This window comes from Pelodiscus sinensis, chromosome 2 (genome assembly GCF_049634645.1).
Source record: "Pelodiscus sinensis isolate JC-2024 chromosome 2, ASM4963464v1, whole genome shotgun sequence".
NCBI lineage: Eukaryota > Metazoa > Chordata > Testudines > Trionychidae > Pelodiscus > Pelodiscus sinensis.
Window position 1 is genome coordinate 188,111,234 of NC_134712.1, and position 21,954 is coordinate 188,133,187.

The 21,954-nt window shown below is 42.4% G+C and overlaps 2 protein-coding genes across 10 annotated transcripts in view; one reads left to right on the top strand and one right to left on the bottom strand.

Annotated features, from left to right (window-relative positions):
* The window catches only part of TOP2B (DNA topoisomerase II beta), a 115,533-nt gene extending 97,356 nt beyond the window's left edge, over positions 1–18,177 (top strand). For 2 of the 3 annotated variants that reach the window (XM_006134319.2, XM_075922030.1), the window contains exons 28-36: positions 3,971–4,168; positions 4,550–4,694; positions 5,521–5,679; positions 6,260–6,464; positions 7,780–7,862; positions 8,214–8,324; positions 15,599–15,721; positions 17,218–17,315; positions 17,686–18,177. In XM_006134319.2, coding sequence (XP_006134381.2) covers positions 3,971–4,168; positions 4,550–4,694; positions 5,521–5,679; positions 6,260–6,464; positions 7,780–7,862; positions 8,214–8,324; positions 15,599–15,721; positions 17,218–17,315; positions 17,686–17,847 — 1,284 coding nt within the window. In that variant the 3' untranslated portion in view covers positions 17,848–18,177. The remainder of the gene's footprint in view (positions 1–3,970; positions 4,169–4,549; positions 4,695–5,520; positions 5,680–6,259; positions 6,465–7,779; positions 7,863–8,213; positions 8,325–15,598; positions 15,722–17,217; positions 17,316–17,685) is intronic. The other variant, XM_025190305.2, reaches the window with a different exon arrangement.
* A 44-nt stretch (positions 18,178–18,221) lies between these two features.
* The window catches only part of RARB (retinoic acid receptor beta), a 548,867-nt gene continuing 545,134 nt past the window's right edge, over positions 18,222–21,954 (bottom strand). For all 7 annotated transcript variants that reach the window (XM_075922032.1, XM_075922031.1, XM_025190306.2 and 4 more), the window contains one exon: positions 18,222–19,645. In XM_075922032.1, coding sequence (XP_075778147.1) covers positions 19,449–19,645 — 197 coding nt within the window. In that variant the 3' untranslated portion in view covers positions 18,222–19,448. The remainder of the gene's footprint in view (positions 19,646–21,954) is intronic.

The following is a 21,954-nucleotide window of genomic DNA, read 5'->3' on the forward strand; positions in this document are numbered from 1 at the left end:
TTATGAATAACTGTTAAATAAATAATAGGAATTGTTATTTTCCTTAAAAGCATTTATAGAAATATTGTACACTAAATTGGGAGCAGGAAATCTTTTGCTTTGTTGTGCCATGATGGTTGTTTTCTTTCATCATTATATAATCTTAAGAAATATAGGGCTGGAAGGGACCTCAAGAAATCATCTATTCTAGTCTCTTGTGCTGAGGCAGGACCAAGTAAAACTAGACCATGCCTGATACATGTTTGTCTGCCTTCTTCTTAAAAACTTCCCATGACAGGTGTTTCATAACCTCCTTAGGAAACCTGTTCCAGTATTTAAGTGTCCTTATAGTTAGAACATATTTAACCTAAATCTCCTTTTTTGCAGATTAAGCCCATTACTACTACCACCGTCATGAAAACATGAATGTGAACATGAAAAACAGTTACCATCCTCTTTATAACAACTCTTAGTGTATTTGAAGGCTATGATCCAGTCCCCTTTCAGTCTTTTTTCATCTGTATTCTCTCCAGTTCGCCTACACCTTTTTAAGATGTGGTGCCCAGTGATCCACTTTAGTCCCTACATACTTTTCAGTAGTACTACTGTCTAGCAAGTTCTTACTCATTTTAAATATATGCGTATGATTTTCTCTTCCCCAAAGTAGTAATTTGTATTTGTCTTTATTGAATTTCATTCATTGATTTCAGATCAATTCTCCAAGTTAAGGTCTTTTTGAATTAATCTTTTCTTGCAGTGTGTTTGCAACCCCTCCCAGCTTGCTGTCATCTGTAAATTTTATAAGTAAGCTCTCCATTACTTGAGTCATTAATGAAGATGTTGAAAAGTACCTGATCCAGGACTGATCCTGACTAGACCCCACTAGATATGTCTTCCCAGTTTGACAATGAACTGTTGATAACAATTGACCGAAGTGCCAGCATCTGGTAGCTTCCCTGCCAAACCAATCAGGAACACTTTTTTCAGAGACTCCAGGATCAATGAGTAGATCCTGATCTGCTGGTTGGTGACTACTGATACGTAGAATTTCTTTTTATTGCCTTTTATGCCCTTTGCTAAGTATAACTCACATTTTAAGATTCCTTACTAACACACTAATTGCAGGTCCTATCCCAGATTTCCTTTTTTTCATGCAAAACATTATCTGTTTAGCATATCTATTTTTGATTTCTCAGACCTGTAGCAATAGGAACAAACTGAAAGAAGTGATTTTAAAAAAAATTACTGTGTACAAAATCAATCTTTTGAATATTCACTATGGGACGATGCCCCCTGCCTGCTACACATACCAATCCCCTGTTAGTAGGTAGGCAGGCCCAGGTCTCCCTCTGGCTCCTGGGGAGAGCTGGGGCCATGCCAGCCCCGGCTTCACACTCTTCTACCCGGTCGCAGCCCTGGTGGCTGCTGGAGGAAGGCTGGGGCCGAGCCAGAGGGTGGCGGCAGCAGCTCCTCGCTGTACTCCGGAGCCCCATTGCTCTGGGATCCAGTGGGGAACTGCCACCTCTGCCTGGCCTGTGCCACCTGCCTTGTGCTCTAGCTTCATACCTCTCCTCCCCCTTGCAAGATTATAATGCCAGCCCTGGCTTCCTGCAGGGGAGGGGGAATAGGAGAAAATCCCGAGGCTCCACACTGGATGTGGCTTGTGGGGAAGTGCATGTGCTGCTGTCAGGAGTGGAGGGAGCGTGGATGGGTGGGAACTAGCCCCCTGATTTGAGCCACATGGAGTCCATTGGGGGAGCTGGTGATAACCACTGGCCCTTGTGATGTGGAGCCAAGGGGGATGGGGGCACAAATGTGCAATGGGGGAGATATGGTGCAGGGAGGAGGCTAGCTCCCGGAATCATGCTGTGTGAAGCTGGTTGGGGGGGCGGTTAACCCCTGGCCTGTGTGGCACAGAGCCAGGAGGTGGTAGTGGGGGCATTTCCATGCATGCAGTGTTGAGGGAGCCTGGCACACCCCGTGTATTGTGGTACTGGGATAGTCCTGTTTGCAGGAGGAGGCAGAGGGCCAACCCACTCCTCTTCCCTCACTGGCAACCTGCAGTCAAGGGTACCTGGGGAGGACACAAACACCAAGTTGATCCAGGCTGTGGCCTATCTCTGCCCAATCCTGTGGTGCAGCCCTGGCTTGCTGAGAGAGAAGCAGAGGCCTCACCTCCCTCGGTTCTTTTCAGGCAGCTCCCAGCTGCGACCCAAGGCACCCAGGACCGAGCTGGCAGAGGGAGGCTGTGAAGCGGCTGTCACATGCAGAGTCTGGCCACCCTGCTTTCACTGGCTGTCTGCTTCCCAGCTCAGCCCCACCTGGCTGTTGCTCGCTCCAAAGCAGCCCGCTTATGGAGCATGGGGGGAAGGGTGGAGGGTGGGGATGCAGAGTGATACATGATGTCACTTCCGTAGTCCCACAGGAAAATTTTTCTTTAATATATAGAGAGATATGAAGTTAAGTTTCAAGTAGTTCCAGGCTATGTTAGGATCATTCTGTCTGGAATTAGATGCAATCTGGAATTCTGAAAGCTAGGAAGATAATTGAGCTCAACTGCACTGCACAGAAAATCAAAATTGTAATGTCTGTAGAATTGAGCTAGTTCCCAAATAAGTCTAATACATTGTAATATAATTATACAACTAAGCATGGGATTATGGAAAATAAATGTTGTCAAACTAACAATATAATTATTGATAAAATCATGAGTTTGGTTGGTAAAGATAATGGTGTTGATGTAATATACTTAGACTTTAGTAAGGCATTTGACTTAATACTATACTACATTTTTATTAAGAAAATAGAGTGATGCAAAATTAACATGGCAGATCTTAAACTGAATAAAACTGATTAAGCAATCGGTTTCAGAAAGTAGTGAAAATAGGAAATCATCATTGAATGAGTGATTCTAGTGCAAGGATGGGCAATAATTTTTGAAAGGGTCCCCAGGTCTTGATTGACCTGGGGGTGGGGGAGTAGCAGGGTAGCTGCAGGCCAGATTCACCGACTTGGCGGGTCTTGCCCACCCCTGTGCTAGTGGGTTCTGGGAAGATCAGTTCTTAGCTCTGCTCCATTTGCATTTTTGTTAATGACGTGGAAGAAAATAAAAATTATACAAAGATTGGGAGGAGATGAATAATAAAGAGGACAAGTCCCTGAAAAGAGTGATCTGGGTCACTTTTGGTTGCGGTAAAGCAATATACATTTTAATACAGCTAAATGTAGGCATACAACTAGAAATAAAGAACATAGGTTTATACTTACAGAATAGGGGACTCTATTCTGACAACAGTAACTCTGAAAAAGACTTAGTCATGGTGGTGGAAAATCAGTTGAACACGAGCTCCCTCTGTGACCAAAACGGCTAATGACATCCTTCAACATATTAAAAGAAGAATATTGAGTAGAAGTAGGGATATTATATTACATCTGTATTTCGTGCAGCAGCTGTGTCCCGTTAGGGTGTTCACAATTCAAGAAATATGTTCATAAATTTAAGAGAGTTCAGAAGAGATCACAAGTACACTTAAAGAATCGGAAAACATTCCTTTATAGTAAGACTCAAGAAAGCTTAGTTTGTTTAGCTTATGGAAGAGGAGATTAAGGGTTGACTTATCACCGGCTGTATCCAAAATGATGTAGTGAAAGGCTCTTCAATCTAGCAAGCAAAGATATAACAAAATCCTGTGCCTGGAAACTGAAACAAAGTAAATTCAAACTAGAAATAATGTGCAGTTTTTTTAACATTGAAGGTCACTGTCTGTTGAATAACTTGCTAAGTGTTGTGTTTGATTTTCCTCCCTGGAAGTTTAAAAATTAAAATCAGATCTTTTTCTAAAAGATATGGTCTAGTTCAAACAAATTAATTTAGGCAAATCCATTGAGACCACCTAAACTACGTGGTCCCAAGGGTCCTTTCTATCTTTATAGTCTATGAATTGTGTTTAACAAGTTACTTACATCTCTTTTCCCCCTTATTGCTCATTAGAAAGTAGAAGCTCAAGAAAGAGAAGATATTTTGGCTGGCATGGTTGGCAAACCAATAAAGGGTAAAGTTGGCAAACCTAAGATGAAGAAACTTCAGTTAGAAGAGACCATGCCATCACCATTTGGTAGAAGAATAGTTCCACAGGTTACATCTGCCATGAAAGCTGATGCTAGTAAGAAATTGCTAAAGAAGAAAAAGGCAAGTAAAACTAGCATGAAAATGATACATTAAATAGTTCTGTAGATGCTTCTGTGAAGTACTACTGTGTTTTACATTAGCAGCTTGTGTAAATAAGAATCCAAACCACTAGACCAATGGAACTATAGAGGCACATTTGTTCTATATTGCCCACAGCTTACACAAAAATGGTACTAAATTCTCATGGCTTTATATTAGCAGTCTGCTTATAATTACCTACTGCAGGGTTTGTTTGTGAGGTTTTTTTCTCAAGAACAGCAAGTCTCAGTATTGACTTGATTGTTTTTCGGCAAAGACTAATACATGTATTACAGTTTGGTCCTGAAATACACGGTATTGCTGTTTCACTTCAGATTTATCCAGCTCCTTTTTTATTTTTAGGGTGATCTTGATTCTCTAGCAATAAAAATGGAATTTGATGAGGAATTTGGTGGAACCCCAGCAGAGGGTGGTGGAGAGGACTCACTGAATACCTCAGTCTCAGTGACTAAAACTCCTAAACCCAAGAGGGAGAAAAAGGAGCCTGGTAAGTTACTTGTACACTGACAATTAAACACATTACATATTTTATGTGATTAAGATACACAGCTGGCTCAAACTACTAACTATTTGTTAATTATCTATGATTCTGTATCTTTAGTTTAACAGGTATAGAAATCTTAAACATGCAATTTTTGATTTATACTACATTTGTGTACAGGAAGATATCTTAAGCATTTTTAAAAGCATTGTTACAGGAGAAACATTCCATAGTAACTAATACTATATAGCTTTATATAATTCTTCTCATGATAAGGTATGTCTAAGTGCTTTAGAAATACCATACCATAGTTCAGTAGCATAGAAAGGTTGAACCTCTCTGGTCTGGAAACATTCATCATCCAGAATGGTTTCAGTTAGCTGGATGTCCACTTTTCATGGGTGTGGCCCATAAAGTTTTTTTACAGTTTGAGGGGAATGCTCAGTGGTTTGAGCGTTGGCCTGCTAAACCTAGGGTTGTGAGTTCAATCTTTGTGGAGGCCATTTAGGGATTTGAGGCAAAAGTTTGTCAGGGATGGTACTTGGTCCTGCTGTGAAGGCAGGGGACTGGACTTGATGACCTTCAAGGTCCCTTCCAGTTTTAGGAGATAGGCAATCTCCATTAATTAATTAATGCAGCCACCAGACCTACCTCTCAGTGTTCTGTGCTGTTATTTAGCTCTAACTTATCCCTAACTGTCTTAAGAGTGCAGTAAGCAGTGGAAGTGTTAGTAATGTTGATAGACAATATTGACCTCCCCGTAGTCCAGCACCAGTCCTGTCCTGAGGGTTCCAGACTAAAAATGTTCAACCTGTGCTTCATTTTATTGTAGGTACCAGGGTGAGAAGAACACCATCTTCCACAAAATCCACTACAAAGAAAGTGAAGAAACGAAATCCTTGGTCAGATGATGAATCGAAGTCTGAAAGTGATTTAGAAGAAAGTGAACCTGTGATTATTCCAAGAGATTCTTTGCTTAGAAGAGCTGCAGGTACTCCCAGTTTCATTTTGAAAGAAGCACTGTGTATTATAGAATGAATGTAGGTGAGCTTCTGTATGAATAGAATATGCCAACTTAAGTTTTATATATGTCTCTCAGAACATCTTTAATTCTAATCTTTCCTTATTTTGAACAGGGAATTTAATAACTTGTATATAGCTTGTGTTGTAAATTCTGCTTTAAAATATGGCTAAAATTCTGCTTAAAACACTAATCCTTAAAATGAAAAAGCAGATACTCTCGATTGTTTGTTTCTGCATCAGGAAGGATGTGAAATGTAGTTCTTAAGAAATGAATGTATATGACATTGATTAGTGTACATCTGACAACAGCTAGGCATTGGCAAGCTGTAATTTCTGCTTATTATGCAAAACTTGTTAATAGTTTTTCCTCATGCTTTCAGCCCGCAAATCAACATTTGTTTGGTTTTTCCACCTGTTGCATCTTGTCATAATCATAGATTGCATACTCCATCAATTGATTAATTTTGCAGTGGCTAGCATTTTGGAATACTAATATGCTATCCTAATACAAATAATAACTTTATTTAAATACTTTCCATTTTTCATAGCTGAAAGACCCAAGTATACTTTTGATTTCTCAGAAGAGGAAGATGATGGTGATGATGATGATGCCAATAATAATAATGATTTAGATGAACTGAAAGTAAAAGCATCTCCCATCATAAATGACAGAGAGGATGAGTTTGTTCCATCAGACAGTTTAGATAAAGATGAATATGACTTCTCTCCAGTCAAATCAAAACCTTCTCCAGAGTAAGTATGATAACCAATATTTTTTAATTGAAAATAGTCCTTTAGAGCCAATAATTTTTGACCCACTTCAAATCAGAAACATGGAGCTCACTTTGGGGACAGTTGGGCAATGGATTTAACATATTGATAATATGCATACACACAATGACCGTATTAAAGGCCAGATTATACCTGTCTGGTAAGGGGTGGAGGTGCATATCACTTGAGTCTGTCAATGAAGCATGGTGTGTTCTAGGACTGCTTCTTGACACCACCTCTTTCCCCTCCCCTCCCTAGAGTTTGGAGAACTCAGGAGAGTGAGAACCCCATACAGACATGCCAGCTTTGGGACCTAGATCTACCTTAACCTTATCCTCAGCAATGCATCCTAAATAGCATCTGCAGTCTCCTTATGAGTGCTTCTTGTGCAGGTGGATTGGAGTGCAGGGAAGGGATTCTCAGTGTTTTCTCACCTTTCCAATGCACCAATGTGGAAGAAAACATTGTTTGGCCCAAATAGTACCATAGGGTGTGTCTAGACTATATGGCTCTATCGACGGAGCCATGTAAATTAGTTTACCTGACATAGTCAATGAAGCGGGGATATAAATAATCCCCGCTTCATTAAAATAAAAATGGCCGCCATGCTGTGCCGACAATCAGCTGATCCGGCACAGCATGGCAGTCTAGACGCGGCGCGGTTGACAAAGGAAGCCTTTGTCGACTGCTCCGGTAAACCTCGTGATCCGGCACAGCACGGCAGTCTAGACGCGGTGCGGTTGACAAGGAAAGCCTTTGTTGACCACTCCGGTATGCCTCGTGAAACGAGGTTTACCGGAGCAGTCGACAAAGGCTTTACTTGTCAACCGTGCCACGTCTAGACTGCCGTGCTGTGCCGGATCAGCTGATTGTCGGCACAGCACAGTGGCCATTTTTATTTTAATGAAGCGGGGATTATTTAAATCCCCACTTCATTGATTATGTTGGGTAAACTAATTTACATGGTTCCGTCGACAGAGCCATGTAGTCTAGACACAGCCATAGTATTAAACATGCTTGCGCAATTGCATTGCTAAGTTTCTCTGCCTCTTACCACACCCATGCCTCAGTTTTAGTATATAAAATGGGTTGACAAAAATAGCAGAATTGAAATTCTCCAATAATGTCAAATGGTTCAACATTTTTATGAGAAATAAATATAATGTGGTAGATTTTTGCAGAAGTGCTATATATTTTACAATACTAGTTGAATCTCTGATGTGCATAGTTCAGTGCCTTACAACACAATGTACGTAGCACAGTGCATATACCTTTTCTTATTTCATTTTATTTAAAGTAGAAAAACATCTCATGACAAGAAGAATCAAGATTTTGGGAACCTATTTTCATTTCCATCTTATTCGCAGAAGACAGATAATGGTATGTTTACTCAGCTTGTACTCATTCAGTTAAACCTGTAGTGCTAGACATGAAATAGAATAGAAGGATTTACAGAGACATGCGCACACACACATACACACACTCTCCCTACCTACCTTCAAATCAGAAAAATCCCAGAATAATACTAGAAAAACAAAACATATGTCTAAAGTCTTGTATTTGTGGGATTATCACCAATATGAAGAAGGTGCAATGTTGTTATAACTCCCTAGAATGGCAGGTGAACTTTATAGCCTTAATTTTAATTGGAATTAATTTTATCGATTAAATCATGCAGTCAATATATATGCTTACATTATGTCCTGAACTCTTTTTTTTTCCTGTTTTTAGATGCAACAAAATTAGACAGCGATGAAGAGGATTCTGCACCAGTTTTTTCATCTTCTTTTACCCTAAAACAAACAGAAAAAACTCCAAGTAAAACAGTAGCTGCTAAAAAAGGTAAGTAACTGTATTTGTAGTATCCCAACCTGTTTACTGACTGCTTAGTTCTCCTATATAACATTACTTCTGCAGATCTTGTAATAGGTGTTCCCTTCCTTGATCCTAGTGGTGTGGAACAAAGGGTACAAACCCCTTCCAGCTTCTTAAAGTCTTTATCTCTTCCTTGCCTCCTATGATCACGGTTCCTAATTCTTTCCATATCTGGGATTTGTGTTAAAATTTGGATTAGTGTTTATGAACTTTTTTCCCATTAGAGGCTCCATGACCTGAATGAAACTTTAGATCCGTATCAGACAAGTCCAGGAGGCCCTTTTAAACAGAAGTTATCACTCCATGGTGCCCATGCCTTGAAGTCTTTTCCAGTGGGTTGAGCAAACAACTAATTTAAAGGCTCAGAGAACTTCTTGGGTCTCCTATGGCTGTTCTTAAAGAGACAAAAAATAACATGAGGAAGAAACACCGAGATTATTTTAATCTGATAGGGAGTCGGAGAGTAAGGTTAATTCTACTTAGCATAGTCATCGTTCTTGGATACTAGAAATCCAGAGGATAAGAGGCTCTCCTTGATGCTTTGGTGGTCTCCCATTTATTCTAGTGAGGATTATAGAACTGGTCTCTCTTGGAAGGCCTTTGCATGTACTGTAGAGAGAACTATATGGGGACAATTCATGCATTCTAAGTATAGTGTTCAGCAGATGGCCTTGGTCCTATAGTGGTTTTTGGATTTTCTTTAGAAGTGTTAGCCAGCTCCAAGAGTCATTAGGGGTTCAGCTCTGTCATGGTTCTGAAGAGTAACTGAGGCCCAAAGCTACTGATTTCCCTGGGCAACCCTCTGATAGTGGTGATTGTGTCTCTGCTTCCCATCTTCATTTTTCATATGTGCCCTCATGGGCTATTTGTTCTCCTGGGAAAATTCCTTCCTTATGGGTTCCACCTCATGGATAACTGGCCTGTGGACTGCTAGTGCAGTGAGAGGGGATCCCTCTTTTAAGAGTAAGAGACTTAGGCCCCACTCTAAGAAAGCAATTATACAATTATACTAGCTTTGCTAGTGAGTGGTCTTAGTGAATGACGAGAGACTTGTTTTTCTTACTACTCACGTTAATTTAAAATGTTGAATATATGGTTCTCCTCCACACGATGTTCAAATTAATTGGTTCTAAGTCTCTGCACAACTAACTCTGTCACTCTCTATCTTTCTGCCCTTGTCTCTTTCATGTTGTTTCCCTTCTCCTCTTCTGCACCCAGCTCATCTGCTGCATCTTAACACCAGCCTCTTTACCCAGCCTCATCTGTTTTCTCCCCCAACAGTCTCATAGGTTTTTACTGCACCTTTTTCATACCCTTCCTCAAACAGAAAAGCATTTCTCTGCTGTGCTGTTCACTAGCCCTCACTAAATTACTATATTATATTGTACTTCTGGTATCCTATTAGGGATGTCAACGTGTAGATGACTACACGATTAACTGATAAGCCTAGGGTGGCTTATTGGTTAATCCTTCCGACTACATGCATCCCCCCCCATTGCTGCCTCTGAGGCAGCAAGGCGGAGGGAGGGGGGAGGCAAGAGCCAGTGCCTTTGAGGAGTCGCCTACCCTCTACTGCCCTATACTGCTTCCTCTTAGAGGCAGCAGTGCACGGTGGGAGGGGGTTCCCTTGGAGTGGGGCTGGGAGAGCACTAGCTGGCGGCCCACTCCTGAGGACTCTGAAATAGTCGTGTAACTCCTACTATTTGATGCAGTTACATGACTATTCAATTACACATTATCTAACATCCCTATAGCCTATCCTTCCCACCAGAGTCCATGATCCCTTTGTTGCATCATATCTCATAGCAGCTATAAATTGTTCAGGGCAGCAAATGTCATTTTTTGGGACATGTTTTATAAACATTTGGGCTTTGTAATGTATAGTAACCATTTATTATGTAAATCTAAAAAATAGTACTGAGCATTCTCAGCTACAATAAATGTGAAAAAGTAATATGCATCTCCATACATGGATGCAGACAATAAGCTTCAGCCTTAGTGTAAGAGGGATAATTTTCTGAGGTATAGAAAGGTGATCTTGCCTATTCATTTGCTACATAATTATACTATAATAAGAGTGTCTGCTATCTTGTGATGGGGTGTGATCACAGAATGGGGTGCTTCCCAGAGATGACACAGCCACTGATACTTGCCTCCTTGCTTTCTGGGGCTTCTACCACCCTCAGCCAAGGCACAGAGCTCAGATCACTCCCCTTCTTTCTCCCCCACCACCGAAGGAGCAATGCAGAAACTGAAACGCTTCAAGTCCAAGGAAAATGAAGTTATGGGCATAGCTTCCAGGGAAATCATTTCCCAAATGGGATCAAAACCCCAAATAAAGTATTCAGTTAAGCCCCCTTCAAGGTTCCTTGTAAGCTGTGTGCCTGTGCTGGTGTGCAGCCCTTTTCTGAGCCCCATGCAGAGGTTCAAGGCTTCCCGCTAAGGCAGGGAGCTCAGCTGATCCACTGGAGAAGGGGAGTGGGGCACTCACTGTCTTGGAGGAGCAGAAGCAATAGAGCTGCTTATGCTGCCTGTTATAAACGGAGAAACTGGCTCCAACCTCTACTCCAGAGTTGGGCAAAAGATAATCTGTGGGCTGGATCTGGTCACGAGAGCCCCAGCAGCCTCCCTGCCTGCCCCACCCCCTGCCTGGCACTCAGGTAAGCCAGGAGCAGGGCCACATGTGTATTTCTGAATGCTGAGAGCCTGGAGAGAGGGGAGACAGGCTTCCATTGCTCCCATTGGCCAGTTTTGGCCAGTTGCAGCTGCCTGTTTGCAGGACAGACAGCATGTGAAGTGCCCCTCCTCCCTCATTCCCCGGGCCCACGGCATTCAGTTCAGAGCAATGAACCTGGTCCCTGCAGCTCCTCTGAGCATGTACAGGGGCTGGAAGGCAGGGACCCCGGCTAAGTAGCCTGTTGGGCTGCTGGCTTAGAGCCAGGCAAGATCTTGCAGCCAGAGTCTGTCTCTGGCACCCCAGCCCTTCCCTGCCTCCTCAAACTCTCTGTCCCCTTCTGCCCTCCTACCCCATGTAATCCAAACCTTCTGCACCCCTGCTTCAGCCCCCATACACCTTCCCAAACACTGCATCCCCTCCTGTACTCCTTCTCAGGTCACAATCCCTTTTCAAACCTTGCACCCCAAACTGCTGTCCCTGGTCACAGCCCAAATCCTTGCACCCCTACCACTGCTCCAGGTCACAGCCCTCTCCCAGGCCCAGCACCCCCTCCTAATCCCAGTCCGTTGCCCCAGGTCATGATCCCCTACTTCACCCAAAGTCCCTTACCCCAAGCTCCCTTCTGCTCCCAACCTCTGCCCCAGATCCCCACATTAATATAATGGAGGAGTGTTACCCTTGACCACTTACCAAATTCTTGGAGTGGCCCCCCTCATCAAAAATCATTGCCCACCTCTGTGTTAATGGCTTAAGGTAAGAAAGAAAGAAGGTTCTTTTAACTGAATTTTTGAGTGTTGCAGATTCCTAAAACTCTGATCTTAATGATTTTTTAAAATTGTGTGTTACTAATTGATTCATGGAAATCTGTGTTGCATTAAGGCCAGATCTTTGCTATCTGGTAGAGTTCTGGCTCTCATGAGCCAGAAGCAGCAAGTACGAGGCGTGATGCTACCTGTGTTGTAGGATGAAAGCTTATTTGCAAGATCTTTGAAACATGCATCTGTCTGTTATAAAGGATGATGATACATGTATCCAAGGTCTTGGAGGGGTAGCCATGTTAATCTGTAACTAAAAAAGCTTAATAAGAACAACAATGATCCTGTAGCACCTTAGAGACTAACAAAAATACATAAATAGTAATAGTACCATGAGCTTTCGTGGGCGCCACCCACTTCTTCTGCCGAGAGAAGTGTTAATTTTCTTTTTATTTGATTTCATATTAAATAATCATAAGCATTGCTCCTTATTAATGATCCGTTTAAATATATTTTCTTCCACACCTATGGACTATTTAAAAAAAATTTATATCTGCGGTTTTTGTTTGTGCTGGTGGGTGCACATCCATGCACTACCTCAATATGGGTGGTGCACATAAGAAATTTCAAACCTCCCAAAAGAAAATTCAACCTGCCCAAGGATGGAAAATCTTAGAGGGATCACTGGCCCCCTTTAACAATGAAAGGAGGATGTACACATTGATTGTTTCCCCAGGTAACAGTTATTTACACTGGGCATGATAGTAAATAAAAATGATTTTATTAAGTATGAGCAGTAGAATTTAAGTGGTTGCAAGTGAAAACAAGCAGAGTGAGGTAGATTACAAATTTAAAATAACAGAAAACGCATAGCTAGTTCTAACACATATACAGGCAGTCCCCGGGTTACGTACAAGATAGGGACTGTAGGTTTGTTCTTAAGTTGAATTTGTGTGTAAGTCGGAACTGGTACATATTGTAGGGGAAACTCTAGCCAAACATTTCTCCAGAGCTCAGTTTTATTCTCCCACACCTCACTTCCCTCAGTCCGGGTATGTCTACACTACAAAGTTAGTTCGAACTAACGGACGTTAGTTCGAACTAACTTTCATAGGTGCTACACTAGCGCTCCGTTAGTTCGAATTTAATTCGAACTAACGGAGCGCTTAGTTCGAACTAGGTAATCCTCATTCCACGAGGATTAAGCCTAGTTCGAATTTACTAGTTCGAATTAAGGGCTGTGTAGCCCCTTAATTCGAACTAGTGGGAGGCTAGCCCTCCCCAGCTTTCCCTGGTGGCCACTCTGGCCAACACAGGGAAACTCATCTGCCCCCCTCCCGGCCCCGGACCCCTTAAAGGGGCACGGGCTGGCTACGGTGCCCGTGCCAGGTGCAAGCCTGCCAGCACCCAGCCAGCAGACCCTGCACCTGGCACGGATCGAGCCACCCACCCGATGTCCCCCAGCCCTCCCCCTCTTCCCGGGACCAGGCTGGCGGCTCCCGGGAGCTTGCCCGGGACCGCAAGAGGCGGGCACCCGCCTGGGCTAGTGCGGACATCGTGGACCTCGTCCACGATCTCCGCACTAGGCACAGGAACGTGGCCGGCTAGGGCAGGAGAGCTGCCAGCCTGGCCACCCAGGAGCAGGAGTGCATGAAAATCAAGGTGGTCCACTGAGACCCCCGACCCTGAGCCCTGAGCTTACAATGGCTGTCCTGGGTCAGACCAAAGGTCCATCTAGCCCAGTAGCCTGTCTGCCGACAGCGGCCAACCCTAGGGACCCTGGAGGGGATGGACCGAAGACAGTGACCAAGCCATTTGTCTCGTGCCATCCCTCTCCAGCCTTCCACAAACCTTGGGCAGGGACACCACTCCTACCCCCTGGCTAATAGCACTCCATGGACCCAACCTCCATGACTTGATCTCACTTCCCTTTAAACTCTGTTCTAGTTGTAGCCTTCACAGCCTCCTGCAGCAAGGAGTTCCACAGGTTGACTCTGTGCTTTGTGAAGAACAACTTTCTGTTACTAGTTTGAAGCCTGTTACCCATTCCTTTCCTTTGGTGTCCTCTAGTCCTTCTTCATGGGAACTAATGAAGAACTTTTCTGTATGCACCCTCTCCACCCCACTCATGCTTTTAGAGACCTCTATCCTGTCCCCCCCTCCGTCTCCTCTTTTCTAAGCTAAAAAGTCCCAGTCTCTGTAGCCTCTCTTCATATGGAACCTGTTCCCAACCCCTGATCATTTTAGTTGCCCTCCCCTCTCCCAGCCTCTCTCTTCCCCTCTCCCACCTCCTTTTCCCAGTCTCCCCCAGTTTTGTTCAATAAAGACAGATTCCATTTTGGAAGACACGTTATCTTTATTTTGTACATCAAGAAAAGGGGCTAGGGAAGGGTAAGTGGAAGGAAGTGAGGGAGGAATGGGGCACGAGCCCCCGATGGGGAGGACTGGGCTGGCTCTGTGGGCTTTTGGGGTGGAACCTCTCCTGCAGCCCCCCGATTGCCCCCTCTCCCCAGATGGCAGCCTGCGGCAAGTGCAGCCGGTTTGATGGCTGAGTGCTGTGATGTGCCCAGTGTGGGCACTCAGGGCACTCCAAGCCAGGACTGCTTTGCAAGCGGGGCACCCCTGAGAACTGTCTGTCCGGGGTGGGGGTCGGATCCCTTTAAGCACAGCCCTCGGCTAGCCTGAGACAGCATCTCCACACTCTAAGTCCTCCTCTGATGCCCTGCCGGCACTGCTTCCGGCCATCCTTAAGCCCGGTTCAGGGTCCACTTAATGTGGACATGCTAGTTCGAATTAGCAAAACGCTAATTCAAACTAGTTTTTTAGTCTGGATCCGTTAGTTCGAATTAGCTTAGTTCGGATTAACTAATTCGAACTAAGTTAGTTCGAATTAACGTTGTAGTGTAGATGTACCCTCCTTTATTCTCAAACTGAGCTGTCTGCTGAGAAAAGCCGCTCCGCGTCTCCCTGGTCTGCTGGGGAGAGCGCTAGCTTCGCATCTCCCTGGTCTGCTGTGGGGGGGCGCTAGCTTCGCGTCTCCCTGGTCTGCTGGGGGGGGGGGGCGCTAGCTTCGCGTCTCCCTGGTCTGCTGGGGGGAAGCAGCTAGTGCGGGGTTGCCTCACCCCATTTGTAAGTAGGGATCCGATGTAAGTCGGATCCATGTAACCCGGGGACTGCCTGTATTACAAACTTACCGTAATACTGTTCTTATTCTAGCCAAGCCTCCAAAGAAGGGAAAATCTTTCTCCGTGGGGTCCTTGGTTCATTCTCTTGTGGGTGACATGCCAACCAAAGAAAAGACTGAAAAACTTTTGCATCTTAAATAGTCTCTCTTTCAGGCAGGAATTCTCTGTTTTACATTCTCCCCTTCCATGGAAAATTACCTGGTCAGCTCCTACCAGTTAGGGAGCTCACAACTTCCTAAGACCAACCAATGCTAAGACTTAAAGGACAAAATAGGCTGTTTTCAAATGATCGCCCAGACATTAAGGGAAATACCCTTGATGGCTTTCATTTGCACATTTAAAATAATAAACCATCTCATGTGCTCCATATCGCTAACTTTACATACAAGAGTGATACTTACACCAAAATAAGATATACAGATCCAGCATATTGAGACATTAAAATTGATAAGTTACATGAGGTATTTTATCCTAAGCATCTTCGAGTTATGCATATTTGTGTCCATAAGGCAATTTCATAAAGCATGGGAGAGGGGTGAAACCATCACATACTTTTATTTAATTATAAGATTTATTAACCTAATATGCGAATTTAGCATCTTTTATCTCTGATTTTGTGAACAGCAAAACCAGCTTCAGATATAACACCAAAACCTAAAAGATCTCCCAAGCGGAAGAAGATGGAAATTATAAACTCTGATTCAGATTCAGAATTTGGCATTCCAAAGAAGATCGCACCACCGAAAGGTAAGGAATTTGGTGCACTGCATTGTTAGGGTTAGTACAGTATAGATACATATATGTTGAATTTTACGACATTATATCTTAATAATGTTATTCCATCACCACTAAAGCTCATGCTTCCAAGCATGTTGTAGTACGTGAATAAGTGACTTTCAGCTTCTCTGCATAACACAGGGTCAAGTTGAGTTTTGTGAATGAAAAAACAATGCTGTTCCTAAAACTAGAGCTCAGTGTACTGAAAACCTAGGTTCATTCTCTCATTTGCGCTAGTCATCCATAAGATGTTTGTCAATGGTATAACATTACACATTGACTCAGAACCTCCCACAGTAGACCCAGTGTTGTAAAACTGTGCAAACAGAATTGTACTTTATGGGAATTCATTGAATAGCACAAAACCTCTATTTCTTCTTTATTGCTGATTTTTTTATAGGAACCTTTATTCTTCAGATACCATTTTCACTCTTGGGTCTCATGTTCTAGTAAAAGACAAAGCAAACCTCTCCTTGTGTAGATTTTGGTCCTTTGAATTGGTTCAGTGGGAAACCAATTCCTTATTCTACAGTAGAATTTTATGGTTGATTTACTCCATCACTATTCAGAGCTCCTAAGTGGATACAACTCAGAAGAGTAAGCAGAATAGCTACAGAGATCAGTCACGTGCAAAGTGATGAGACATTAGGCCAGGGGTGGGAAATAATTTTTGCAGGGGGGCTACTACATGGTAATGGGTCAACTCCACCCCTGGAAGGGGCAGGACCTGGGCAAAATGGGCAGTGCTGGGGACTAGCCTTCCTGCCGAGTTGTCTGCTGTATTTCCAATGCAAAGCTTCTGGCCCGAAAGAGCTTGCAGCTCCTGGCCCCACTGTTACCATGTTGCTTGGCAGCTGCGGCTATTTAAAGAGCTCATGGTGCTGGCCCCTGCCAAGATAGCGCCATGAAACATTTAAATAGGATACTGCTGTGTGAGCCACAATCTAGAAATTCGGTGGCACGGGCAGCAGGATATAAATAGAAAGCTGCCAGATTCAGTCTGCATCAAAGTTTTAGGCGGGCCAGATCTGGCCCCTTGGCCTCATATTGCCCAATCCTGCATTAGGCTAATTCCTCTAAATAGATGATGATGATAGTTGGTCACAGCTTGTAAGGTGAGTAGAGATCTCATTTAACTACCACCTCCTCTGAGAACAACAATTGTAGATCTCGTAGAGCACTGACCTGCATTGAACTAAGTGCACAAAAGCCACAAGTGAGAAGCCTATGCGAAGAAACTTCAAAGAAGCAGAATTAAAGGCATAAAACAAAGTGAAACACATTGGAATGGCAGAATGGAAGCATTTTACTTTCGCTTCAATCGATGCAAAATGTAACTGTAGATTAAGTTTTATCCTTTGTGTGAAATGAAACTGTTTAAGAACAGATTTGCTAGCAGTCAGAACAGAAAGAAATGTCACTTTTATAAATATCAGTAAAATTATACTTTATTCTCTTTCAACCAGGAAAGGGTAGGGGTTCAAAGAAAAGGAAAGCATCTGGATCTGAAAATGAAGGTGAATACAACCCTGGGAGGAAAACACCCAAGTCAGCCCCGAGCAAGGTCAGTTTAAAGTCTGTCTGTCTGAGCATGAAAAAGACAGGGTTTGGCTTCTTGATATTTGTGTATTATTTTCTATATCACATGAAACATTTTTACAATATTTTGAAATATCCACGTATGATGAGCTTCCAGTTCATCTGAGGAAGTGGGTTTTCCCCATGAAAGCTCCTGAGACTATATATATTTTTTGTCTCTCTCTAAGGTGCCTGCTAGTTGTTTCTAAATATGATTTACAACTGGGATTTTAGGTGGGTCAAAAGTCTAGATGTTATAGAAATGGTTGTTTCCAATAAGTGTCAGAATTCTGTATTTTTATGGCATCATACATTTTCTCTCTCTCTCTCTTTCTTTTTTTTTTTTTTTTTTAAAGAAATCCAAGAAAGCCTCCTTTGACCAGGATTCTGATGTAGACATCTTTCAGTCAGACTTTGCTTCTGAACCAGCATCTAAGCCACGGATGGGTCGGGCTAGAAAAGAAGTGAAATATTTTGCCGAGTCTGATGAAGATGATGATTTTGCTATGTTTAATTAAGTGCCCAAAGAGCACAAAAACATTTTCCAACAAATATTTTGTGTTGTCCTTTTGTCCCTTCTGTCGCAAACTTTTGTACATTTGACTTATTTTATGTGATGATTGATGTAATTGATGGTTTTTATTGTGTGTAGGCATTTTAACATTTTGTTCTTACACCTACAGTTTTATGATCTTTTTTACTCATTGAAATGTCATGTATTTGTCTGACTGGCTCGTAGAAATGTTTTAGGCAGCTGTGCTAAAGCACACATTTTAATTGTCATGGTTGCAAACTGCAGACCTGCTTTTTGAAATGAAGTTTAAACATTAAAAATGGAAAACTGTCAAGTCTTGTGTGAAGATGTGGACTACACAAACTGCTTCTACACAGATTTAAAATAAATATATTTTATTCTTTGCCAGGAGACTCCATGGAAAAAGGTAAACAGTATATGAACATAGAAAGCATTGTTTAACAATCTCAATGTACAAACAGAGCCAGTGAAAGTACATCACAGACTTGCTAGAATATATATATATATAAAAAAATCCACTAGTGCTTTTAAATGAAACCTAAGAAACTGACACTTTTTAAAATGAGTTAACCATTCTACCACGGTTTTCATTCTGATTCATAGTGATTTAACAAGGTCAAGAAGCCAGATTCTCTGCCCCATGTATTTTGGAAGTCCTAGTGGTAGCCTCTTGGCATCAGGCTTGTTGGGAAAGCCCAACACCTGGCCCCAGTTTCTTAAGAAACTGAACTAGATTCACTGTTCAAGAGTAGTGAATAAGCCTGTTGGTTATCCCATGAAGTTTCCCTAATGGCTTGTGAACGAGTAAACAAAAACATAGTAACACTGAAAAGTGTTTCTGCCTTGGAGGCTATCATTACTGAAAAAGAATTAACTTTTTTTAAAAAGGTATAGATATGTCATCAGCCAGGTAATAAACCACTTTTTAAATTTTAAAGTGACATTAACAGTGGAACAAATGACATCTGAACAACTAATCTGGTAGTTACACTGATATAGAAATCCCTTCTAGTGCAGATTTTTTGAATACTTTTATGGGGAAGGAGATGGAATAAGAGATGCAAGTTGAGGGCATCAAAAAGAGCAATGACATGTTTTCATACTAAACTCAATCAGAATGTCTTTTGAAATGTTCATATCTGGACATGTACAAGCAATTCATTTTGTATAAACTTGATGTCCTGATCATTTTAGGTATGCAAGACAAAAAAAAAGCACCCAACATCCAGTATAGAAAGTAGAACCATACATTTGTATGTACAAAGTCATCAGAAATGTAACTAGAATTTAAAGTTTGAGATTGGTCTTGTCACCATACAGCCTTGGTGGTTCAGAAGCTCAACTAGTTCCTTGTTGCTGATTGCTAGTTTCTTGAAATGGTTGATCTAGAGTTTCAAACATTTGCATTTTCTAGTTTTAAGAACAGCAAGGAGTAATATACTGATACATATGAAAACTTCTTGGTCCTTGTTGAGTTTTAATATAATATATATTAAGTCCAGAAACTAAGCAGCAGTAAAAATGTTTTTCTTAATTTTTTTCATCCCTCTACATAAAGTATTAGGAATGTCTATGTAAAATGTCTTATTGCACCAGTGGAGATTGACTGACACTGCTATTATCCACTGAGCTGGGTGAGATGCTAGGACTGTGTTCTGCAGTATTTCCACTTGAGCTTGGTGTCAGTGGTTCATGTCCCTCAGAGTTCTCCAACATTTCCTGAATAAGAGGAGGCATTGATCCAGGAATTTCCATTTTCAATGTAATAACACGTTCTGCCCCTTTAAAAACAACAACAACAAAAAACCCTTTTGATTAACAGAAGTAGCATGGCTGTTCACATTATTATTGAACATTACTTTTAGAAATGTCAGTTCAAGACAAAATATTCCCATTAAGAACAGTGCAAAGTTTCAAAATAAGATAGTAGGACATACAAGCTAAAGGGACTGAACAGTAACTTTTCAAAATCAACCATGCTTTTAACATTTTATAAATACCAAATTTAATTATAAGGAATGTGTCCTGATCAATCATCAGTTTAGCTCCACTGTGTCTGGTGCAGTGGCAAAGGATATAAAATATTGTTAGAGCAGGGGTGGGTAATAATTTTTGAATGGGGGCCACTTCACAAATTTCAGAAGTGGCCATGGGCTGACCTGGAAGGGGTGGCACCTTAGGCAGAAGGGGTGGGGTTGAGAGTTACCCTACAGGGAGCTTTGCTTAGCCTGGGGTCCTCCTCCCCCCCCAGACTTCTGGCCAATGGAAGGGACCTGGAGCAGACAGGTGCTGGGGGCTAGCCTCCTCCCAGAGTTGTCTGGGGTGGATGCTTAGAATTCACATAATACAGCTTGCAGCTCCTGGCCCTGCTGCTAACCTGTTGCCTGGCAGCCACTTGGCAGATACAAGCCCTTTGAACAGAAGCAGTTGAAAGGGCTCACGCCTCCCAGGCAATGGGCCAGTGGGACCAAGAGCTGCGAGCCCTTTTAACTGCCTCTGATTAAAGGGTTTGTGCCTGTTGGGTGGCTGTCAGGCATCGCAGCTGTCCAGCAGGTGCAAGCCCTTTAAATAGAAGCAGTTGAAAGGGCTTGGGTGTGGGTCTCTGGCTCCCTAGCAATGTGCTAGGGGGTGGGGCCTGGAACTGCTTCGCAGGCCAGATCACAGCCCTAGGTGGTAGGCTGGAGCTGGCCCACTGAGAGGCTTTTTCCCACCCCTGAGTTAGGGCAAATTCTGCCCTTCTGCATGGAGCACTGTTCCTTTGTTTTTACCATGATTAACAACATGAGCTCAGAATAAGGCTCATACTTTTGAAATTTTTACAATCATCTTTGTTTAGCAAGAGGGTGCTGGCTAACAGTTTTGAAGGAATTGTTTTACACAAACACTTTGGCTGTGTCTACATTGGCACCCCTTTCCGGAAAAGGGATGCTAATAAGACACATCGCAATTGCAAATTCCGCAGGGGATTTAAATATCCCCCGCGGCATTTGCATTTACATGGCTGCTGCTTTTTTCTGGCTCGGGGTTTTCCCGGAGAAGAGTGCCAGTCTAGACCCGATTTTCCAGAAAATAAGCACTTTTCCAGAAGATCCCTTATTGAAAGGGCTTATTTTCCGGAAAATCGGGTCTAGACTGGCATCCCGAGCCGGAAAAAAGCGGCAGCCATGTAAATGCAAATGCCACGGGGGATATTTAAATCCCCCGCGGAATTTGCAATTGCGATGTGTCTCATTAGCATCCCTTTTCCGGAAAGGGGTGCCAATGTAGACACAGCCCCCACAGTATTTCCACTCATCTACTCCTAGGGCTTTTCTTTAGCTGATGATGAAAATAAAGAAGAAAGCATCACTCCCTTTACATGTTACTTTACTGTTGAAGGGCTTAGAAATAAAACCTTACAGCAAGCTCTGCAACAGGATGAGAAACAGACATGGGCTTTTTGACACTTTAAATATGAGAAACTATTCAATGTGGTGCTAGAACCTGCAAATATGAAAAACATAGGTTAAACACGGACTTCTTTCCAACGTAAAGTTAAATAGAAATTACTTTAACATATACCCATCCTCACAAAAGGTTTGTACTAAAATACCCTGAAAATGTAGCCTAAATATCTTGAAATGCCATAGGCTGTCCTGAAGTCATGAGTACTAGCACCAGTTTCTTCTCATTTGCATTTTTATGAAGCAGTGGCATTACAGAAACCATTATCGAAAAAAGGGGGCTTATATGTTCTTTTTGCTCCAGAGCATGAGCCAGCAACTACTGATGGGACAGGAAGAAATTTACTTTTTATATAGGTTGTTCCACAATTTTATACTAAGGTTTCTTTACGGTCTGCTGAAGTATCTGATATTGGCACCTAGCAGATAAACAATTAACTAGAGAGGTCTCTGTTTATCCAGTATGACATTGCTTATGTGTTAGGCTGCAGGCATAGAGAACTTAACAGAACAATGGCTTTCATTTCCCTCACTACTTGGTAATACCCAAATAAATCTTTCCTACCCTCAATTTAAGAAACTGGTAACAGTATGCTGAGTTTAAATAGCTAGCATAGTAGAGATGTTTGTAGGTGTCTAAGGGAATC